Source organism: Empidonax traillii, unplaced genomic scaffold, assembly GCF_003031625.1.
Source record: "Empidonax traillii isolate 1590-97213 ecotype Southwest subspecies unplaced genomic scaffold, ASM303162v1 scaffold940:size231622, whole genome shotgun sequence".
Classification (NCBI taxonomy): domain Eukaryota; kingdom Metazoa; phylum Chordata; class Aves; order Passeriformes; family Tyrannidae; genus Empidonax; species Empidonax traillii.
The window spans coordinates 158,812-180,410 of record NW_020956133.1 but is presented as its reverse complement, the minus strand read 5'-3'; the positions used below and the strand labels follow the sequence as shown (position 1 = coordinate 180,410).

Below are 21,599 nucleotides of genomic sequence, written 5' to 3'. Positions count from 1 at the left end.
CAGCACGCATTCCCAGCCCTGGTGAGCTGTTGTTCCTCTCCCCACAGCCCTGCCTGCAGTACTGGCCCGAGCCTGGGCTGCAGCAGTACGGCCCCATGGAGGTGGAGTACGTGTCCGGAGCGGCGGATGAGGACATCGTGTCCCGGCTCTTCCGAGTGCAGAACGTCACACGGGTGAGGGTCTCTGCTCTGGCTCCATGATAGCAAAAGGGGGGGTGGGATTCATGTGTGTCTGTGCCCTGGTGGCCCCAGGCATCTCCCAGAGGGAGGGTTGGGGTTGGGTGAGCTTTGGGTTGGTCGCTTTTTTGGGGGAAGGGCTGGGGCATCCCCAAGAGCTGCTGGGTGTGAATTCAAGAATCCCAGAATGGTCTGGGTTGCAAGGGACCTTAAAAACCATCTTGTTCCACCTCCCTGCCATGGGGAGGGACACCTTCCACTAGACCAGGTTGCTCCAAGACACGTCCAACCTGGCTTTGAACACCTCCAGGGATGGGGAGTCCGTAACCTCTCTGGGCCTTCTTGGAAGACCTTTGGAGAGCAGAACAATGATGCATCCAGTGAGGCCACACAGTCCTGGAGCTGGTCATTGCCTGTGGAGGTAACTGAATGGTGTTGTAGATCATGGAATCATGGAATCTTTTAGGTGGGAAAAGACCTCTGAGGTCATCGAGTGCAACTGTTCACCCTGCACTGCCAAGGCCACCACTGACCCGTGTCCTCAAATACCACATCTACGTACTTTTGAACACTTCCAGGGATGGAGACTCCACCACTGCCCTGGCCAGCTGTGCCAGTACTGGACAACCCTTTTAGTGGAGAAATGTTTCCTGATATCAAACCTTGGAGCAGCAGAACAGAGCAGAGCCTGACCCCCTCCTGGCTCCACCCTCCTGTCAGGGAGTTGGAGACAGCCAGAAGTTTCCTCCTGAATTCTGGTGTCTTCAGCCTAGTACAGCTCCCCCAGAGGATGCAGCCCCAGCTCTCCTCCTGGCAGAGAAGACCCTGCAGAATTGCCAGTGCTCCATCCAACCTTTCTGGAGTTCACAGCTCCTTGCAAGGTGGCAGAAAACTGGAGGAAGACCTTTCTCCTCATGCCTGGAGGTCCTGCCACACGTGTGTCATGAGAAGGACACCCCCTACACGGGCATGGCACCAACAGAGCCCTTTCCCTGCAGGGTGAGAAGATCCACCAAGTTTTTTACCTTGTTGCTTGGACACGTGGCTGGTCCATCTTGCTTTGAAACGAAGAGAAATGCAGGAAAACAGGGAAGGGACACAGGCAGCGATGAAGAGCCCGTGTGGGTGCAGAGCTGCACATGGAAAAACAAAAGCTGCTTTGCCTACAAAAGCCATCCAGGGAGAGGTGACATCCCTGAAGGCTTTAAACTCCTGAGGGTTGCCAAGAGGCTGTGGCCAATGCCCCAGTGAAGGTCACCAGGCAGATGGGAATCAGGGAGCTTGGAAAGGAGCGTGGGGCTTGGCTGATGGCCCGGCTGGGAAGGTGCTTACCAGGGGTGACCGGGGCCAGAGGAGATAAATCCTGATTATCTGGACTCTCAACACAAAGAGGGTTTTGGTTCCCGCTCCCTGCGGGAGCATCTGGCATTTCCTGGGTGTCAGCACAAAATCCTAACACCAAACACGCTCTGCTCTCAGGTGGTAGAATATACTCTGTGCTAAATTCACATTCAGCACGATGGAAATCTCTGGATGTAAGAGGAGGTTCCCCCAGAGAGCAGATTGCTCGGAGCCACTTCGTGCCAAGCCTTTGCCTGCTGGGATGAAGCGTTGGGGATGTCACAAGTCCTCCAGAGCTTTCACCTCAGCTTCAAAACACCTCCCAAAACTGTCCTTCCCGGGCTGGCAGAGGGATTTTCTCCTGTTTTAATTCCACTTGCTTGTTTTATCTTCCCACTCTGCCTTCCTGGCTTCCAGCTGGAAGCAAAAACCGGAGTCCAAGGTGATCAGCCCCTCACACCACATCGCCAACCCAAACTGGATCTCCTGGAAAGATGAGGAGAAGCCCCCAGAAAGGTTCAGAAAAGGCCTTGTTAAGGGGGTGCAGGTTGGAATGGGCGCTGAATGCCCCCAATTCCTGCAGAGCCACGGGAACACCTGGTCCTGCTGCCTGGAGAAGGTCTGGTGCTCGTCAGGCATCTGAAATGGGGTGGCCAGAGCCCTCCAGAGCTGAGCATCCCCCCTCTGGGCCTGATCCCCCCTTTTCTCCTCCCATGTGTGCTCCCCATGTGTGCTGTCACGCCCTGAGTTGCACCTGGAAGGTGTGACCGTGGTCCCATCCCATCCCAACGCTCCGGATGCTCCGAGTCCTCCTGAGCAGGAGCCCCGCACACCTGCCTGGCTACAGCCTGGCCTCGTTCAGCTCTGGGGATGTTTTTAATCCTCCTCCTGGATCCAGCTAACCAGATTAGCTTTCCAAACTAACCAGATTACCAGGCATTAAGCTCCTGCCTGCCTCTGTGGGTGGCAGCTCCTCGGCAGCCTCCTGGTTTACAGTGAGCGGGATGGAAACACATCTCCGTGGATCTTCATTGTGCAGGAGGAGGATGTGGTGGAGAAGCCTTGGGGAGGCTCAGGGGGTCTGAGGAGACACAGAGACAGCCTGAGATGCTGTGAGGTGGGAAAAACCACCTCTGTGGAGCTCTCCCTGGGTGCAGTGGGAGGTGGTGGAACCACGGTGAGCTTGAGGAACTACCCCACCTTCAAGCACCAGGAAAGGGTTTTCCTCTCTTTCTCCACTGCCCATGCCTGGCAAACCCCTCTTCCCCTCCCTCAAACCTCCAGTGGAGCAGGTAAATGAGGGCAGCCCAGGGGTTCCAGCTGATGAGCTTTGCTTTTCCAGTTGCAGGAGGGGCACCTGATGGTCCGGCACTTCCAGTACCTGCGGTGGTCGGCGTATCGAGACACCCCCGACTCCAAGAAGTCCTTCCTGCACCTCCTGGCCCAAGTGGAGAGGTGGCAGAAGGAAAGTGGGGATGGCAGGACCGTGGTGCACTGCCTGTGAGTGTTCCCTGGGGAGGAGCAGCAGGCTCTGCTGGGTGGGGGAGATGCCTCCACCTTCCATGTCCGCAGTTCTGCCTGGAAACCCCCTAAAAAGCCCTCACCTGGGCCTGGGTGGGAAAGGACCTTAAAGATCATCATGTTCCAGTGGGCAGGAGCATGTTCAGGTTGCTCCAAGCCCCGTCCAGCCTGGAGATGTTCTCCATCCCCCTCCTCCCAGGGGGTTCGGCTCACAAACACCGTGTGCTCCCCCTGGGACGGGACCTGGCACGTTTGCAGATGGGCAGAGACAGCAGGAGAGCCTTTAATCAAAAATTAATTACAGCCTTGTCCGTCTTCATTAGCCGGGGGATAATTGGAGAACATGCTCTGTCAAACACTGGCATCGTGTTCTCTCTCCCTCTCCCCTGTTCCATTTACTGGAGCCAGGGATGAGAGGTGGTGGTGTGAGAACAGCATTTGGGGAGGTACCCAGTGCTCTGAGGGAAACACAGGCAGCAGCACCACCACGTCACCAGCTCCCTGCAGAGCAGCTTCCCCAGAGTCACACCAGGAGCTGATCCATGGCAGGGCTGGAAACTGAGCCCAAAAGGTGTCTCCATGCTCTTACGAGGGTTGGGAGGGCAGGATCACAACTCCTACCACCCTGTGGGACAAGTCCAGGTCCCCCCAGTCTGGGGACATCTCGTGGGATGCAGGGTCAGACAGGGACAGGGGCACTCAGAGGGAGCAGGAAGGTGCTCCAATGCCATGTTCTCACCACTGACACGTGTGTTTCTCCCACCAGGAACGGAGGTGGCCGGAGTGGCACCTTCTGTGCCTCCACCATGATCCTGGAGATGATCAAGTGTCACAACATGGCAGATGTTTTCTACGCTGCCAAGACCCTCCGCAACTACAAACCAAATATGGTGGAGACCTTGGTAAGCACCAGACCCCCACCAAAGTCCACCCTGGCAGAGGGGAGAGGTGCTAGGGCTGCCCAGTTCCCAGAACACCTCCTCTGCCATCCCAAATCCTGATGAGCATTGTGGGCATGGCATGGGAAGGGAGGTGGGGCAGCTCCTCCGAGCAGCCTTGTCTGCATCCTGCCGTGCCAACGTGCTGTCAGCACTGGGGTTGTTGGAAATCCTTCCCAGGAACCAGAAGTTGGCTTCACATCAACTCATGGGATGGAACTGTGGCTCTTTGGGAGCTTTGTGGCACTGGTGGGGTAGTCAGATAAATTCCTGTTGGGGATATGTAAAAGGAAGGAGGATTTGGAATGAAATTCATGGATGGAGAAGCTGCTGGGAACAGCAGTGGAGCCACGTGCCTTGAGTGTGAAAAGCCCCTGCCCTAATTCAGGCCCCTAATAATGGAAGAGGGGCTGGAGCAGCCTCGTGGTGGTGGGATCCAGGTGCCTCCTGATGGTTTAAAAGCAAGTCAGCTGGAGATGTTTACCCTGCCCGGATTATAAAACCCCTAAGTTGCAAAATGAAATGAAATGGGTTTTTTTTGAGGAGGGGATGTGATTTGCATTAGGAATTAAAAGCAGAGGAGAAGGTGAGGGGAGGGAAGAGGGGAGGGATGCAGATAATGGAAAGATGATGTGACAAGCATGAAGCCACCAGACCCATTGGGCTAAATTGCAAAGGTATTAAAAAAAAACCAACACAACAGGACACGAGCATCCTCCCGCCTCAAATGAACCTGAACCAGCTATTTTGGGAATCTCAATCTCCCCGAGTCCCCAGGAGGTCGGATCCATGCCTGGTGTAACGAGGCCCAGCACGAGGCACCTCCCGCTGCCCGCGCCTCTTCCCCTCCGTTTGCCCCGGGGGCTTTATTTTTATATGATGATAAATGGAAACAATCCCTTTTCTTAATCCAAAAAGCATTATGTGCTTTTTTTTTTTTTTTTTTTTTTTTTTTTTTTTAATCTGAGCTGTGGCAGCCTCCTCTCTTTGAAGTCCTTCTCTCCCTCCCCTGCCCCGCTCCCACCTGGGATCCTGGAACAGCCGCCTCCACCCGTGTGGGATAACGGGATTTGCCTGCTGGTGCTCGAGCTGCAATCCCTGTCCTGCAGCTGGGACTTGGGGAGATGAGCTCTGCCCTTTCCCTCCCTGCGCCCACCTGATGGCCCAGCACTTGTAGCAGCACCAAAATCCTGATTTATTTGGTTTTTTGTCCCTCCACTCGGGCTGGTTTTGCTCGTTGGAGCAACATCTCCCGGGGTTGAGCGTTCCCAGGAGTTTTCTGTGCACGGAAACAGATCATAGGAAGGATATGGATGGATGAGACTGCCTTTACAAGCCAAATTTCAGTGATTTTTGCTATAAAACCCCTCCTGGGCTTTCCCTGGGGGGAAGCAGAAGGTGGGAGGATGTTGGCATCGTCCGTTGGTGTCTTGGGAAAGGAGGGAAGAGCGAGCCCAGGTGAAGGTGCTATTTGTCCCCAGAATAATGGAAATGTGTTGCACGTGCTGCCTTTGGATCTGGAGGGCAATGGGGTCAACACCATCAATGGGTGTCGTTTGGCAGGAGTGGAGTTTCTCCTGGCTGTGGCATCAGCAGGACTGTCATGGAGCCTGGAGAGGGACACAGCAAGGGCTGGCACCCCACAGAGCCCTCACAGGCATTTCCTTAGGGCTGCTGACATTTATTTTGCCTCAAACAGGGACAGATTTGGGAAATAGCTCCCTCGGGATCACAACATCCTTTCTTCTCTCTCCGAACAGGAGCAGTATCACTTCTGCTACGACATAGCACTGGAATATCTGGAGTCCCTGGAGACCAGATAGCACCTGGCCAGGAGAGGGGCGGCAAGGGCTGGCACAGGGGCCGTGCCAACTGTGCATCTCCCACCTGGACGTTGCGTTCCTGCGGAAGGTGGGCCCGGAAACAGCAAAGGACCCAACGGGAAAACCCCTCGGATCGAGGACACGAAGGGATGTGTGGGGATGTGCTGGATGTGCTGGACGTGTTGGCCGCTCTCCACCTTCGTCCTCCATCCCTCCATCTTCCCTCCCTGCCGAGTGGCCACAGGTTGGATGTCATGGCTCGTCCCGTCCCTCGGGGTCGGGGTGTGCAGGACGTGGCCCCGCGGCGCTGCCGGGGGGTCCCCAGAGCAGCTGGAGAGGAGCCCAGGGAGGGGAGGAAGAGGAGGACAGAAGGAGCTGAGGCCGTTTCCCAGCAGGGAAGGATGGACAGGGGGAGAAGAGATGATGGTGTTTCGTTCTGTGTGGAACTGAGGCTGCTCCCGAGGAGCCCAAGGGCGGCTGGTGGGTCCTACCCTCGGTGAGGACAAAGACCCTCTCAGGAGCTCTTGAGTTTCTGCCCCTTTTTGCACCATGAGTTTGATCTTCGCTTGTTTTAAGTTCTGTGAGTCGCCACCCTTCGTGTGTCCAGCCCTGGGCAGAGCAGGGAGGAGGGATGGGAGGGCATGGGGGGGGCACTGACCATGTCCTGCTTCAGACCTGGACCTTCCTGGCACCTTTGCCAAGCTCTTGAAGCGATGCTTCCCCTGCATCTCCACACCACCCTCCCCATCTGTAGCACTTAATTCCTCCTGATGACCCAAAGGTCTGTTTTTAACCCTTCCCTTGTGAGTCGCTGCATTTGAAGCGAAACCCTCAAAATTCAGGTCCATCCTGTGTGTCCTCCTGGATGCTGCCCCCAGGCAGTTGTCCATTAATGTTCTTGGCTTTTGCTGGGGCTGCTGGAGCAGTTTTGGGGTGGTGGTGGCATGTGCTGAGCTCTGCTGAAGCCCCTGAGCTGTGCTGTGTGTTGGGGCTGGGCAGGGGGAGGTCCCCTGAGCCCCTGGTGCCACCCAGGGCTGGTGATTCGAGGTAGTTGATGCTTTTTTGGCTCCATCCTGCTGCAGGAGGGGGGTGTGAGGTGGCAGTTCTTCTGTCTGTTGGGATAATTACAGGGATCTCTGCTCACAGCCCGGTGGGGATAAAATGAACAGCCTCAGGAAGGTGCAGGCAGGGGGATGCAGGTCTGGGGACTCGGACTGAGGGGAGGTTGGGTCTGTCTTGAGGGCCAGGAAGGACTTCACCATCATTTTCTGTGGGGATGGAGCAGGACAGATGAGAAAATTGTCCTCCAGATGCTGGAGGGGACATGTGGGCAACCCCATCCATCATCCCTCCTTCAGCCTTCATCCCCCACGTGTCCTCCCCCATCCTCCAGCCCCATCTCCCCCAGGGGCAGGGGCAACTTCCCTGCCTTGCCTGCCTGGAGCTGGGGATCCCTCTCCCCAGGGAATTCTCCCCAGGGAATCCTGAAGCCTGGGGGAGCAAACCCAGGAGATGTTTCCATCCCCCTTCCAAGGGGGAAGGAGAGCAGGGAGATGCAGCTCTGCCCTCTCTCCCCGTGGAGGTTTCCCACCTGCTGTGGGGGTCTCAGCACCATCCTGGGGTTTTGCCCTGAGCCTTGGCTCTGTCACCTGCTCACTGAGTAATTCCCAGCCTGACAACAACTTATTCCAAGGGCTATACAACATTATTCCCATTTTTTTCCATCCCTGCTGTCTATCCCTGTCATGTGCCCGTTCAGTCTCGTGACCAAATAGTCTTTTTTTTTACCCTAAAATGGTCCATTTACACCCAAATGTGGTGACACCAATACCTGGTAACACCAGATCTCCCATCACAAGCCTCGACTTGGAATAAATCCGTGTCCTTTTTCCACTCCCCATCTCTCCATAGACACATCCTGCTGTCCTAGGGAAGGCTCTGAAGGGTTGGGTGCAGAAAGGGGCAGGAATTGTTTGGTTTGGGATGGAAATGGCTGAGCTGAGCCTCTGAAATCCCTGGGATTGGGATGATCTGGGGGCTGGTCAGCCCTGGGAGTTGGAGGGATGTTGCTGCTTCATCCCAGATCTTCACCCACATCCTCCCTGCTGTCCAGAGGGAGGGACCATCCCACAGGGATGTAGGTAAAGTGTTGCCAGGAAGAGGAAAAGGTGGAAAATTGAAACCCCACTTAGTCCTGGAGACAACAGACGCTGGAGGAGTTGTATATATGTTTTAAAATGCAGATTTTTTTTTTCCTTTTTATTTTATTTTGATATCTCCTTGCTGGGTGTCTCTGGGTTTTTAGGGCATCTCTGGTGAAGGGCAGACTTTGAAATCCAAGTGCTATAAACCCCAACCCACCTCCAACTCCTACTGAGATGTTCCTCTGACACGAGGCAAGGACTTCCTGTACATAGAAATCTATATATAGAAATCTATATATAAAAATATAAATACTGTTCTTAAGATGGATAATGTTTATTGGTATTACAGATTGGAGTGGTGCTTTTTCTTTTTTGTTTTGTTTTGGTTTTGTTGGTGGTTGTTTTTTTTTTTTTTTTTAATAAAACCAAACCAAACAAAAGAAAAAAAAAAAGGAAAAAAAATTAAAACCCAAGAAAAAAACACCAAATTGGAACCCTTTTGTCCATATGCAGGAAAAGTGATCCCAAAAACTGGCAGCATCCAAGAGCTGCTGCCAAAGGAACTGGTACCATGAGGCAGCTCCACCACGGAGGGGGAGGGAGGGGCAGGTCTGATGTGGATTGTACCACACACATCCAGCTGTTGTTTAACTGTTTTGTTTTTTTTTTAATTATTATTATTATTTTATTATTATATTATTATTATTTTTTGGCTTTCTTTCCTTTTCAGAAGATCAGTTGCATAAATAAATGTTCCAAATTCGTGATGGCCTCTGGATTTCTTTCGCTGGCTCTGATCTGGGAGCTGTGATTTGGGGAGTCCTGATGCACCAGGTGGAGTTAAAAAATCCTCTCCATCAGCTCCATATCTTGCTTTTTAAGGATATTTCGGGGCGTAGATTTGCAGGGCCAAATTCCAGGACTCCAAAACCTGGACAGGGGAGATGGGGTTGCCTTGTGCTTGCAGAGCTTTGCTGTTGGTGTCCTCCTGGAGATCTTGGACTGGGCAGGACCCACCCTGGGTGCTCCTGATGGAAGTTTTCCATGGCTGGGAAAAGGTGTTGGTGGAGGAAGAAGAAACTCAGGGCATTTTCCAGCTGGAAAATGAAATCCTGTCGGGAAGATGAGCCTTCAGGAAAAGTTCCTGCATTGTCTCTGGTGATTTCTTTATTACAAAGCAGCCTTCAGTTAAATGTGTTGTGATATTAAACACTTCCAGTAACACTTGAGTCCTAATTTATTGGAGACCAAGTTAAAAAAAAAAAAAAATCTAATTGACTTGTCAGGATTGTTTTTCATCTTTAATTAAGGCTCGTGAAGGAGGCAGTAATTACACTTTGCCAATAAATAATGAAAAGGGGGATAGAGCAAATTCAAATCAAGTCCTGCACTTGGGAAGGGCTCTGGGTGTGGGGGGTCAGCCCTGCCAGGGGGTGATCTCTGTGTCCCCAAGCTCCTGGTGCTGTCCTGGTGGCCTCGAGATGGGTTGGCCCCTGAGACATCCAGTGCCCTGTTAGGGGGGTGTTTTGGGGCTGTTTGGGGATTTCAGGAGGGGCTGAAGCAGCTCTGCAGCCCCCAAGCCATCAGCAGTGTCCCCTTCATTTCCCTTCCCACCAAACCAGACTGGAACAATTTGCATCTATGAAAAATAACCCAGCAAGGTTTATTTTGTGCCCAATTCCCCTCCAGCCAGGCTGGCCACCAGCTTGGTGGCCCACCCAGAGCCACTTTGGAGTCCTGTGGTGCCTCAGCACCCTTCTCCCCGTGGTTCCCTCTGCACTGGAGCTGCAGCCTCGCTCTTCCCAGGCTGTATTTCAGCCACAGCTCGTTGGGCACTCGCTGTCACAGGCAGCTAATGAGGAAAAAGCCTTTCCCCCTGGTTTATGACAGTCATCATTCCACTGCCGCTCTGTAATGAAGAGAGAGACAGCAGCTGCTCCCACCAGGGACCAGGAATTATGGGACCAGGAGCTGTTTTGCAGGGACAGGGGTGGTGGCTGCTGGGTTTGGTGGCTCTCTGGGGCCCTGGGAGCTCAGAGTGGTGAGTGGCATCACTGTCCTTCCTTACTTCATCCCTGCCAAGAGGCATGGACAGCCCAGAAGAGCCAACAGGTCCTTGGAGGCAGGACAGACCAGCAGTTCAAGTCCTCATCCTGTGATGTCCCCTGCAGGTGTTGCCCCTTTCTGGTTGATCAGCGTGTCCTGGTGAGTGACCTGCTGTGGGACAGCCCAGGGGGTGAGGGTGGGATGGAGTGGAACACTCCTTTCCCTGTTTTCCAGAGCTGGGAATGCCTTGGCACGGGCATGGCTTGAGGCACTGGGGTCCTGCTGCTGCTCTGCCAGGCCTGGCCGGATTAGAGCCGCTTAAAAGGAGCTCTTTGCATTTCCATCACTAATCCAAATGTGCCCAACTTTGGGCTCTGGGGAGTTGCTCCCCAGCCCAGCGCCTCCTTTGTGCTGTTATCAGCAGCACACACCCCACCAGAGCCGGGCCTAATTTCCCTAAGCCAATGTCATGGTATTGTTGGAGGTGACCTGGATATTCTCTGTTCCATCCACAGGCTCATTCCCTAATCCTGGCTGACAGGCAGCGCTGGGTGTGCCAGGAGTCCAGCTCCAGCCCCTGGCTGGTGCCTGGCATTGGGACCCCTGTCTCACCCCTCTCCAGAGGGGCTGGAATAATTCCCAGGGTGGCTGCTCAGCTTTGTCCTTGCCAACCCCACCTGCCCCTGGAGAGCCCTCAACCCCAAACCATCTTCAGGACACGGGGAGTGTTGTCAGGAGAGGGCCCAGATCCCACCCCCTGTAGGGGGTCCTTTTCCCTCTTCTCCTTCAGGCACAGCAGGTCCCTTCCCAGTGTGGGGGTCCCACCTGGCCCTCCCCTCACCCCCAAAAGTCATGGCAGTTCAACCCTCTCAGGTTTGGGCTTTTTTCCTTTGGCTGTGGCATTTGAAAGGCTGCCCTGAGCCAGGGGTGAGGGTGTGTTAAACCCTCCTGATTAACCTTGGCAGATCAATTCATTAAAGCAAAACCCCAATTCAATTAGTTCCAGTGGCCCATTTATCACCTGTTGGGCTGATCCTCTCCGTTCCCTCTTTTAGCCCCTGTCCTCCAGAGACCCTGCCACGACTTCCCACGCCTGTCTGACGAGGTTGGAATGGGGACAAACATGTCACACCCCTGTCCCCAGGTGCCTGGACCACCCATCTATCCTTACTTGGGTTATTTTTGGGGGCAGAAGTGTGTGAAGGGTACGTGAGTAGGATAATCCTGTGGGATGACCTTGTGGGATAACCTTTTCCTCTGGACAGCCCAGCTCTGCACAAGGAGGGGAGGCTGAAGAGCCCCATCCAAGGAGGCTCCAAACTCCCCAGGCCATCCCACCAACACTTTTCCAGAGATTTCCTGTCTCTCCAGTGCTCCAAAATGCTGTGGGATAATTTATTTAAGTAGCCTTAACGGGCCTGTAATCTCTGTGCTGCTCCTGTCACCTCCAAATGTTCCATCCAAAGGCTCGACGGGGAGAATTTGTATTTCGAAATAAATATTTCCTCACGGTGTGCAAAATATCTAATCATGTATTTATCCTTAAGTACTTCCAAAAGTCAACATAATTATTCCAGTCCCATTAAGTTTAATTTGCAGTAAATTATGCATTTAGCTTTAAGTTGAGTTTGTTGGTTAGAGTCAAGATAAAGCTCTTGCTATTTATAAAGCAGTATTTTAGCACGGATATAAAACACAAATGCTTGGACAAGAAAATCCTGCTCGGGAAGTTTGGGGAGAATTTCAAATAGGGAGGTTAACAAAAATATCTGTGGAGTGAGTGTCTAATCAGAGACGTGTGAGCACACACAGTCAACTCAAATGAACTCCAAAACAGTTTAGGGAGGGGACTCAGGCTGCCAAAAGAATTTTCCTCTGGCTGGAAAATGGGATCTTTTCCTCGGGACGAGGTTTTGGAAAACAAATTAATCATTTAACTTTGGTCTTAGTGTTGTGTCTTTGAGGTTCACAGGCCAGGGAAGGTGTTCCCGCTGGAGGGGGTGGGACAGCTTTTATCTGGGATTTATCTGCGGTCTGGGATGTGTCTGTGGTTTTAACGGCTCTGGATAATTGATCTTCCCCTTCCTGAGCAGCCTTGGAGTCAATGGAAACTCTCTGGTGGCCAACCACGGTGCTCAGGGCCCTTCCCTGTTAATGGTTGATTGGAGTCACATCTTCATGTGCTGGACCCCCATCTCCATGGACTGGACCCCCATCTCCATGTGCTGGACTCATATATCCATGTTCTGCACACACATCTCCATGTTCTGGGCTCACATTTCCACGTGCCAGACCCTCTGCATGGCCAAGTGACATTTTTCTCTCCAGTCCCAGGGTGTGAAGGAGGCCACAGGAGGACTTTCCACCCCAAAGGAACGTGTTGGGGGTGCGAGTGGATTGAGGACTTGCCCGTCTGCTGGTGGGCTGGAGGATGCTCCTTCAGGTAAGGCAAGAGTGGAGTTTGCTGGGGGTTCTTTGAGGACTTTCAAGAGAAGATCTCTCAGTGCTTCACCTCTCACTTCCTAAAAGCAGAATGGACTTTTCTGAGCTGGGGTCTGTGGGTTCCTCCCCTGTGGGACATCCCTGGGAAGGAATTGTATGGGGCAGAGCATCTTCCATCACTTGCTGTCACCCTGGGGACAACAATCCCTGCTCACACCTGATGATCCCTGTGGAACCCAAACATCCCCTGGTTGTAGCCAGCTTTGGGGGCTGGCTCTGAGCTTGGCTGGTCCCCCCCTCCACTGATGTTGGCACAACAACTCTCCTCTAAATTAACCATCACACCAACACCTCGGGCAGCCACAGCCTATTGATCCAGCCCTCACCATTCCAAAATGGATTGTTGTTTAAAACAAAAAGGGAGCAGGGAGTAGCTCATCCCTCCCTGCTCTGTGGGACACTTCATGAAGTCTGAAGAGGGATCAGCATCTCCATGATTTTCGGTTTGATAAAATTAAAATTCATTAGAAATGCCTGGCTGGGAACTGGGCCCAAGGAAGGATTAGGAAGTGCAAGGGATTTTTTTTTTTTTTGGTGTAAACCTGTCCTAACACCCCACAGTGCAGCATCCCCTGCCTCCCTCCTGCCTCCCCTGCTGTTCACCCAGGGGAGGTGGAGGAGCATTAGGGGGGTCAGGCAGGAACCCTCTGAAACTGGGCCTTTAGCCCTGAAATGCAGAAACTTTTCCAGGGTTGTAATAATTTCACAGCAAATTTCACGCTTAGATTTGGGTTGGGTTTGATTTGTTGTTGTTGGGGTTTTTTTTTCTTCTTTTTTTTTTTTCTTTCTTTTTTTTTTCCTCTTTGAAGGAGAACATATTTCACCCTGTCAAGAATTTCCCCCGAACAGACACAGAGACTGAACCCCTTCTGGGCATTTCTCCAACCCCCCTTTTGGAGTTCACCCGTCAGTCCTGTGTTCCAAAGCTGGCATGATCTCCTCCCCAAACCCCAGAGATGCTGCCAGGTGCCCAGTTATCCGTGGGCTGCCCCCTGCCAAAGCAAATGGGAACATGCTGCCTTCTGGGAACATGTGCTGATTGCAGGAGAGCAGTGCCAGGTCCCCTTTCAGGGATGGGGTTTCGTGGTGGATTTGGCAGTGCCAGGTTCATGGTGGGACTTGATGATCTTGGAATCATCAAATCCCAGAACAGTTTGGGTTGGAAGGTCCTTAAAGCTCATCTTGTTCCACCCCCCTGGGCAGGGACACCTTCCACCAGCCCAGGTTGCTCCAAGCCCTGTCCAACCTGGCCTTGGACATTTCCAGGGATGGGCTTCTCTGGGCAACCTCTTCCACCCGTTCTCAGAGGTCTTTTCCAACATAAATGACTCTGTGGTTCCCTGGTTTATGATTCCCAGCTCCCTGGGGCCCTGTTTGTGGGGTGCAAACCATCCCCAGCCCCAGGAGGCTGCGAAGAACCAGGGACTGAAAATGAAGCGGAGCTGAAATGCTGCATCCAAGGTCGTGGCACATCCAGGAGTCACACACACTGATCCCCTCGTGGTTTAGGTGATCTCCAGGCTGGGACAAGCTCCTGTTCAATGCCCAGGTGTGAGCTTCCCATCGAATCGTGTTCCCCATTTTGCTTTCTCTTTCCTGACGGCTCCTGGAGTCCATTAAGGGGAGCAGGAGACGTTTGCAAGGTTAAGAGACTCGGTGTCTAAACTCACCAGAAGGTTTGCAATAATTTACAGCTGAAGGCAGCGAGGGCTCTTCATGGGGGGGGGGGGGGGGGGGGGGGGGGAAGGGAAATGCAATTTAAGAGAACACAAATAAATAAGAAGCTGCAGCAGCCAACACTGTCTGATTTAATCCCCGGCCCTCGAGAAAGATTTATTCTGTTATCTGACGGTTTGATCACTCCAGGAATCCCGTAGGTCAACCCATATCTACTGTTATTATCTCTGGGCTGTTGCCACCAAGATGCACAGGGGAGATTTGGGAAAGAGATGATCCAAAGAGGGGTGTTGATAGGAATGTAACGGATGGGACCCCCAGGGTGGGAGGTGATTTGCACACTCATGTGCAAAGAGGCCCCCAGGGGAGGGAGATTCAGTCACCAGTGGTGGCCAAGCCCAAAATACAGCCTGGAAGGACCATATGGGACTGGCATTAGGCCCTGAGGGCAGCCAGAAATCCTCTTGCAAGGATTAGAGCAGGGAGAGGGAAGCTCCTAAAGAGGCTGAGGGCTGGATGAATCATTAGGTCATTAACCTTCATTAGTGAGGGCAGGCACAGCTCAGGTGTCTCACAGGTGATGGCAGGGAAGGAGGGCAGGACCTGAGGGCCAAGAAATGTCCACGTTCAGCCCCCCTGGGAATCCTGGAGCTGTTGGGTTGGTAGAGCCTGGTGGTTTTCCTGAGGTGCTTGAGCAACTTCCTGATGATGTTCCTGCAGGATGGTGGTGTTGGATTCATCACACTGTTTCCTGCAGTGCAAGATGCTCCAGGATTTACCTCCTGAGCCACCACAGCTCAGGCCATGACGTGCCCTCGTCCTGTTTGAGTGTCAGACCTGCAAGGCTGACTATTCCAGCTGTTTGGAGTCAGTGTGGGAGGAACTGGAGGACCCTCCTGTTGGGAACACCATGAGCAGGGCATTCCAGGGAGCCCTGCAGGGGCTGGCAGCTCCTCTGTTTAGATGGCAGAGAAGCGGGAAACATCCCTTTAAAACTCTGGAGGAATAAAAGGCACGTTGGAATCCAGCCAGTGGGACACACCTGCAGCCTGATTCCCTCCCTGTGGCTCTCCCTTCCACCCTGTTCCTGCAATTCCAGTGTCCCTTCCCTGTGTCTGGGAGAAACCATCCAACCAAAAGACCCTCTGGGCTGCCTTTTTTTTTTTTTTTTTTTTTTTTTTTTTTTTTTTTTTTTTTTTTTTTTTTTTCTTTTTTTTTTTTTTTTTCTTTTTTTTTCCCCCCCTCTATTTGGTTTATTCCCTGCAAAATTTCTCAGTGCTCCCCCCTCTCCTTCCCCATGCTGCCTAATAATTTCCCCGTTGCCTTTTGCTGCTGGAGCTGCCTGGGAATGGCACCAAAAAGCCACGGGAAAACTCTCCCACGCACTCGGGCACGAAGCCACAGAGCCATATGCAGAGGGAAAAGCAGCCCCTACCGAAGCCCAGGCAGACTGCAGAGGCACAAACACACCCAAATAAACAGCCTCACATCCTCCCCCCTCAACCAGTGCACCCGAAACGCGTCCACACAGGAAGGTTTTCAGTTTGGAGCCACTCAGAGAGGCAGAAACGCAGGTGGATGTGGAGGTTTTATGGATTTATATAGATCTAGACATTTCTCCCCTTCTCTAGCAAGAGGAAAAAAATGCAAAGATGGGGCCCAAATACCTTGAACTGCCTCCCTTTGCTGCCCTGCTGCCAAGCCCCTTTGGCAAAAGGACCCTCTTGGTTTGAGTTTCTCTGGCTGGAATCAAATCTGCTGCCAAGCTGCAGGAGCTGAGGCTGTTTGCAAACCTGCCCTTGCCCAATTTCAGGCCTTTCACGGGCTTTTTAACTCAGAGAAAGGCTGGTTAAATACTGCACAAGGGTGGGCAGCAAACTGCTGGCCCAGGAGAGGGTGTAGGTGGAAGCCTAATTAGTGGCCTTGTCTTAATTGAGCACAGGAAGGGGTTGGGGATCGCTTTTTTCTATGGGAAAATGTGGGGTTTTTTTCCTGATCCAAGGGTTTTCCAGCATGAACTAAATAATTGCTGCTAGCCTGGCTGGGCTCTGCAGGCCATGCCAAGAGAGGAAGGTGTTTGACTTGGCTCCAAGAGGAGAGATTTTGCGTGGAAAAGCCAGCCAGGGTCTTCTCCCTGGGATGATATCCAGGAGTGGGAGCAGAGGGAGTTTGGGCACTGCCCACCTGGGCTTTGCTTCAGCTGCCAAGTCCCTCATTTTGGGACCCCAAAACGTGACTGTTTCACAGGGAAAAGAGGAAAAAATACTGACTGTTCCTGAGAAGGAAAAAGGCAAAGCTCGGGGAAAAAAAAAAAATCAGGCTGCTGCTTTTAATTTATTTTTTTTTCACACTGTAATTTTAAACCTTTCCCTCCGAGGAGCAACCAGAGCTCCCTGTTGACTTTGGCTCGTGGGGCAGGAGGGAGGTTTGTGTCAGACCACAAAGCATTTTGCAATCAAAATAAAACCTAGCATCAAAAGGGGAATAACACAACGGCGGGGGGGAGTGTTGAAACCTGATGTTTTTCCAGTGCTTTTGTTTTCCTGTGGCCTTCCCCCAGCTCGAACAGCCAGGCAAGGTTTTGCAGAGCTCGGAGTGGGTTTCTGAGGGAGTTCTGTGGGGCTGGTTTCTGGGTTGCCCCTCTACCCAAACCCACCGTGACTGGCACTTCCCCGGCTGGTGCCACCTGCCCAGCAGCTTCCAGGTCAGGGAAGTGATGGAATCACCACCCCTGGAGGGATTTAACAAATCCTGGAGCAGGTGGGGACAAGGTGAGTCCCCACGGGCTTGGGCAGCGCCGGGTTAATGGTTTGACCTGATCTTACAGATCTTTTCCAGCCTAAATCCTCCCGCGAGCTGCAGGCTGTGCTGAGCACACGTGGCTCTGCCCCATCTCCTGCTTCTGCTCACCCAAACCAACACCTGGGCTGGGATCTCCTGTAGCTGCTCTGACTTTTTTGGGGGGTGTGTGATCATGGGAGTTGAACTCTCTCTGAGTTATGAGCAGGGGTGGGAGGTCAGCAACGGGCCAGAACTGAATTGCAACTCTTTCACTTCTTGCTTTTTATCACTCTCTAATTGCAAGGGATGGAGGTGGGCATTGCAGAGCCTCTGCAAAGTCCAGTGTGGGGGGGTGATGCTTTCAGGGGTGCCCCAAGGGGCAGGAAAGTGCTTGTGTGGTCCAGCTCAAATCAGGCAGTGCTTTGAGAGGGGCAGGATCCGAGTTGATGTGTCCAGGGCAGCGGGAGGGATGGTTTGCCTCCTGGCTGAGGTGAGTTTCTCCATCTCACTTCCCCTCTCAGTGTTTGCCTCCTCTCCTCTCAGGCTCTCTGCGGGACACTTTGCTGCCTGTAAACTGCACTTAACACATTCCTGAGCACTGCAGAAGGAGAAGGACTAATTGTTCAAAGCGCTGAGTAAATATTGGCAGAGTGTTCCCTCTGTCCCAGTGCCCAGGGCTGGCTGGGCTCCTCTGCAGAGCCAGAGCCACGTGCCACGACCTGGCTGGACGTGCCAAGGGCATGTGATCCCCCTGGCACAAAATTTGGGGGCCCCCAAACCCTGTTTATGTGCACTCAGGTCTTTGGGATGAAGGGCAGGCCCCAGCTCGTGAGGAAAAGCTGTTCCAGTGTTGGGGGCTCTGTGGTTTAGCACCTTCCTCGGGGCTGTGTCACAGCACCTGAGGCACCACTTGGTGGGTGAGAGGACAGTTTTGGGTGGTGCCACCAGCAGGGAAGCAGCCCAGGCACTCACCCAGAGCTAGGACTGGGTGCCCAGCATTTAATTAATGTCCAAAGAATTAACTTATTTCCAAAAACTGTGTTCAAGGCTCGGGCCGTTCCCGTTTGAGAGGCCTCTGCTGATGCCAAGGCACGGCTTGGCAGGGATGGATTTGCATGTCCTGCCCCCATCCCTGCCCACTTCCCTGCCTGCTTTGCCTGGGTGGGGTGTGCAGGGCTGGTCAAGCTCTGTCCTGCTGAGCTTGATGTGCTGCTCTGCCCAGGAAATGTCTTTGGTGTGCAGGAGCTGTGGGTCCACCATCCCAGGTCCCCAAAAACAGCAGAAAAGCAGGTCAAGAGGAGACAATGAAGCCACAGTAAGCACAAATTGTTCTCCATGGGCATGAGGGATGTGCTGAGCCCACTGTATTCCAGGTAGGTAACCATCAACAACCCCATGGATCCACCTGCGTCCATCCCCAGGGACCATCCTCCTTTGTGTCCCCTCTCTCTGGTGCATTATGGGGAGGTGTCTAATCTGCTCATCATCTGCCTCAGTTTCTCTCCCTGTTGATCTCTCTGCCAGCCCCTCTTTAGGGTCAGTGTGGGGTTGGAATGAGATGATCTTGAAGGTCCCTTCCAACACAAACCACTGTGGGATTCTAGGAATGAGTTTCCCAGCTGGGCTCAAGCACCCGTGGCACGGGGAGGGGAGGGGAGGGAACGACAGAAGGGCTTAATGAGGGTTTGAAAGCAACATCTTGTAAACTTTGGAGCAAAGAAGCCGCAGTTTGATTGGAACATGTTTGCTTGGCAGGGGCTGCCCGGGCCCTGCTGCTGCTGCTGCTGCTTTTACTGGTGCTAATTAGGCAGATTTCCATCCTGCCACTCGCTGGCAAGTGGCTCCTCCAGCGAGTCCCAGCAGGCCCAGCATCCCACCGGGAGTGGTGGAGGGGATCAGTGAGTCCCCCCTGCCAGCCCAGGCGGGAGGTGGCTCATGCCCTGGGGGCAGCTCGGTGGCAGAGGAGCCTCCTGGGGTGGTGGCACAGGGAGGGGGAGCCCTGGCTGGGTGGCTGAGCCCCGAGGATGCCGGTGGGGGATGATCCTAAAGCCCTGGGATCCCTCACTGACCTCAGTGACTGGGCAATCAGAGCACCCTGCTTTGCCCAGAGCACCCAGGCTGGGGTTTCACCCGTGGGGTGGTGGCATCCTGGGCTTTTGACAGTGATGTGATGGCCCAGAACAGGGAGCACTTAAACACCTTTACAAGCTCAGGACTAATCCCCCTCCCACCAGAGTCATCCCACGGGCACTCTCCCTTCCATTTGCAACCATCTGCTTCTTTGGAAGCTTGATAAATATTTCCTTTCCCCCACTGCCTCTCCCTTTCACTCCTCCTCCCCCTCCTCTAAGGCACAAATCCTGCCGCAACCCAAACATCTGCAGTATCACCTCCTCCCACCCCGAAAGCACTTCCCATTTTCCTTTCTCCTGGCACAGCTTCCACTTTCCACGGTGGCTCTTGGGGGGACCAGCAGGGGACAGCGAGGGAAAGTGGCACCGACCTACCTGCCTGTGCCACATCTGTGCCAAAGCTGTCCTGGCTGCTTGCCAGGCTGTTTTCCCTGGCTGGGGTCGTCAGGGTAATCCATTCCCTTGCTTTAATGTTTGTCGGGAGACAGGTCCCTCTTAATCTATGGTGGTGTCATTAAAAGGGAAAATGTTTTGCTTGCAGGGCCTCAATGGCCTTTTAAAACTACTTACAAATGTAATTAGCAGCTACCTTAGGAATTTAACCATTCATTGACTGTGACCAGCTCTGTTTCCATGGAAGCAGCAAAAGGGCCTGATGGAGAAATTTGGTGGGAATAGCCCAAATTTGGTGTCACTGTGACTGTTTGGGACGTGCAGCTGCTGCGGTGGAGCAGGGCAGTGTTTTACAAAGTGCTTTGGGATGTGCAGGTGAAGCTGTTGGTATTTAAGAAACATTCTTCCTGCCCTAAGCTTAGAAGTGTCGTGGCTTCTTCAGTTTTTGGATTCCACCCACTTTGAGGCTTCATCCAAGCTGGAAATAGCCCCAGTGACAGTGGCAGATGGGATTTGGAGCCAGGCTCCATCCAAGCAGCCCTGATAGCCCAGGGGTGCCAGCAGCCCCTGCCATATGGGGCCTCCCAGAGCTCTCTAGGGACAGGCCTGAGGATTCATCCATCTCCTCCATCTCCAGCATCCCCAGGGCTCTGCTGTCACAGCCCTTGTGCCTCCATTTGTCACCCTGGGACGCTCTGGGCCAGCTCAGGGGGGTGTTTATTCCCATGGGGACGTCAAATATGCTCCAGAAACAGGGACAGCATAAGGATGTCATGCCAGTAATGCTGTATTTTCACACTGCCCGATGCTGCTGTGGTGGTTTTATTGTTTATTTAGACTATGAGCTCTGCAGAAGTTCTTAGTGTGCATCCAGCTGGTGGGAAGGGCACTCACATCCACAGGGTCCTGCTGCAGGAAAAACGTCCTGAGCTCCAGAACTGAGCAGGTTCAGCTCAAACTGCAGGAGAAACACCCTCAATGGGTAAAAAAAAAAAGCATCTCGTTGATGCCACAGCCCTCATGTGATGCTTAAACCTTTGTATCATTTTAAATGTCATGGATTTCCTTGAAGAATCTCCTCGAATCAGGGGAATTTACCCTTAGTCAAATATCAGCCCCTGGATCCAAATCTTTAGTAGTGGGTGCAGGAACCTTCCATCCTGCTTGTGACTTTGGGCACCTCAGAGGAGTCTGGTGTGAGCAGGGAAAGCCTGAACTCTTGTCCCAGTTGGGGTCGTGGAAAATGTCCCCTGCCCAAGAAAGGGGGACCTGGAATGGAGGTGTGTTTGTTCTGGCTGAAGGAAACTCTGATCCCTCTCAAGTGATCCCCTGCTGCTCTGCTTTTGAAGCACAGGAGAAACCAATTTTACCACCAGCAGCTCCTGCAAAGAGCTCTTGCCATAAAAGGGGTTCGTTCCCTGTCTTAACAGCTCCCAAACCAGTCATTTTAATCAAAGCACTTGGTTTGCAGCTCATTTTTCTTTTCTGTGCAATTAAGAATTATCTTCATGGCAACGGCCCAGGCCTGGCTGAGCTCAAGCTGAGATGTTTTAGACCCTGCCCAAAGTCCAGTCAACAAGCTGCAGGATCCAGTGGTGGCTGTAACTTTGGCCACTTTATAAGGAAGTGGTGGAGAGATGCTGATTTTGTAGCGTGGAAGGGGAAAGGCTCAAAGGACCAGCAACCTGTGCCAGGGCCTCACCACCCTCACCGGGAACAATTTCCCAGATGGGAAAACCAAAAAGCTGGAGCCTGCCTGGCCCCAGAGGGTTGGTCTGGGGGAGCCCAGACCCCTGGCACGGAGCTGGGATCCCATCCCGGGATCTTTCCTCACCTTCCCCGAGGGCAGAAATGCTGCACAGGCAGCTCCTCCCTGCCTGTCAGCTCTGCAGCATCCCCCACTCACCCTCACTCCCCACTGAGAGCACTTAATTACCTTTAATTACCCCTGACTTGTTTTTAATTGTTCCCCAATAACACCTTCTGATTAGGGGAGGAGGAGCATACTCTGCTACAGCTGCAACATCCTGAACTTTCCTCCTCCGAGTTCAAAAGAGATTCATTTCTTATGCCAGATTTTGTGGGTTCCTGCCTATCCTGCAGGGAGCATCCCTTTGGTGCAGGC

The 21,599-nt window shown here is 53.0% G+C and overlaps 1 protein-coding gene across 4 annotated transcripts in view; it reads left to right on the top strand.

Annotated features, from left to right (window-relative positions):
* PTPRU (protein tyrosine phosphatase, receptor type U) overlaps positions 1-6,274 on the top strand; it is a 57,375-nt gene extending 51,101 nt beyond the window's left edge. For 3 of the 4 annotated variants that reach the window (XM_027903166.1, XM_027903165.1, XM_027903164.1), the window contains 4 exons: positions 48-173; positions 2,860-3,017; positions 3,805-3,940; positions 5,737-6,274. In XM_027903166.1, coding sequence (XP_027758967.1) covers positions 48-173; positions 2,860-3,017; positions 3,805-3,940; positions 5,737-5,799 — 483 coding nt within the window. In that variant the 3' untranslated portion in view covers positions 5,800-6,274. The remainder of the gene's footprint in view (positions 1-47; positions 174-2,859; positions 3,018-3,804; positions 3,941-5,736) is intronic. The other variant, XM_027903167.1, reaches the window with a different exon arrangement.
* The last annotated feature ends 15,325 nt before the right edge of the window (positions 6,275-21,599 follow it).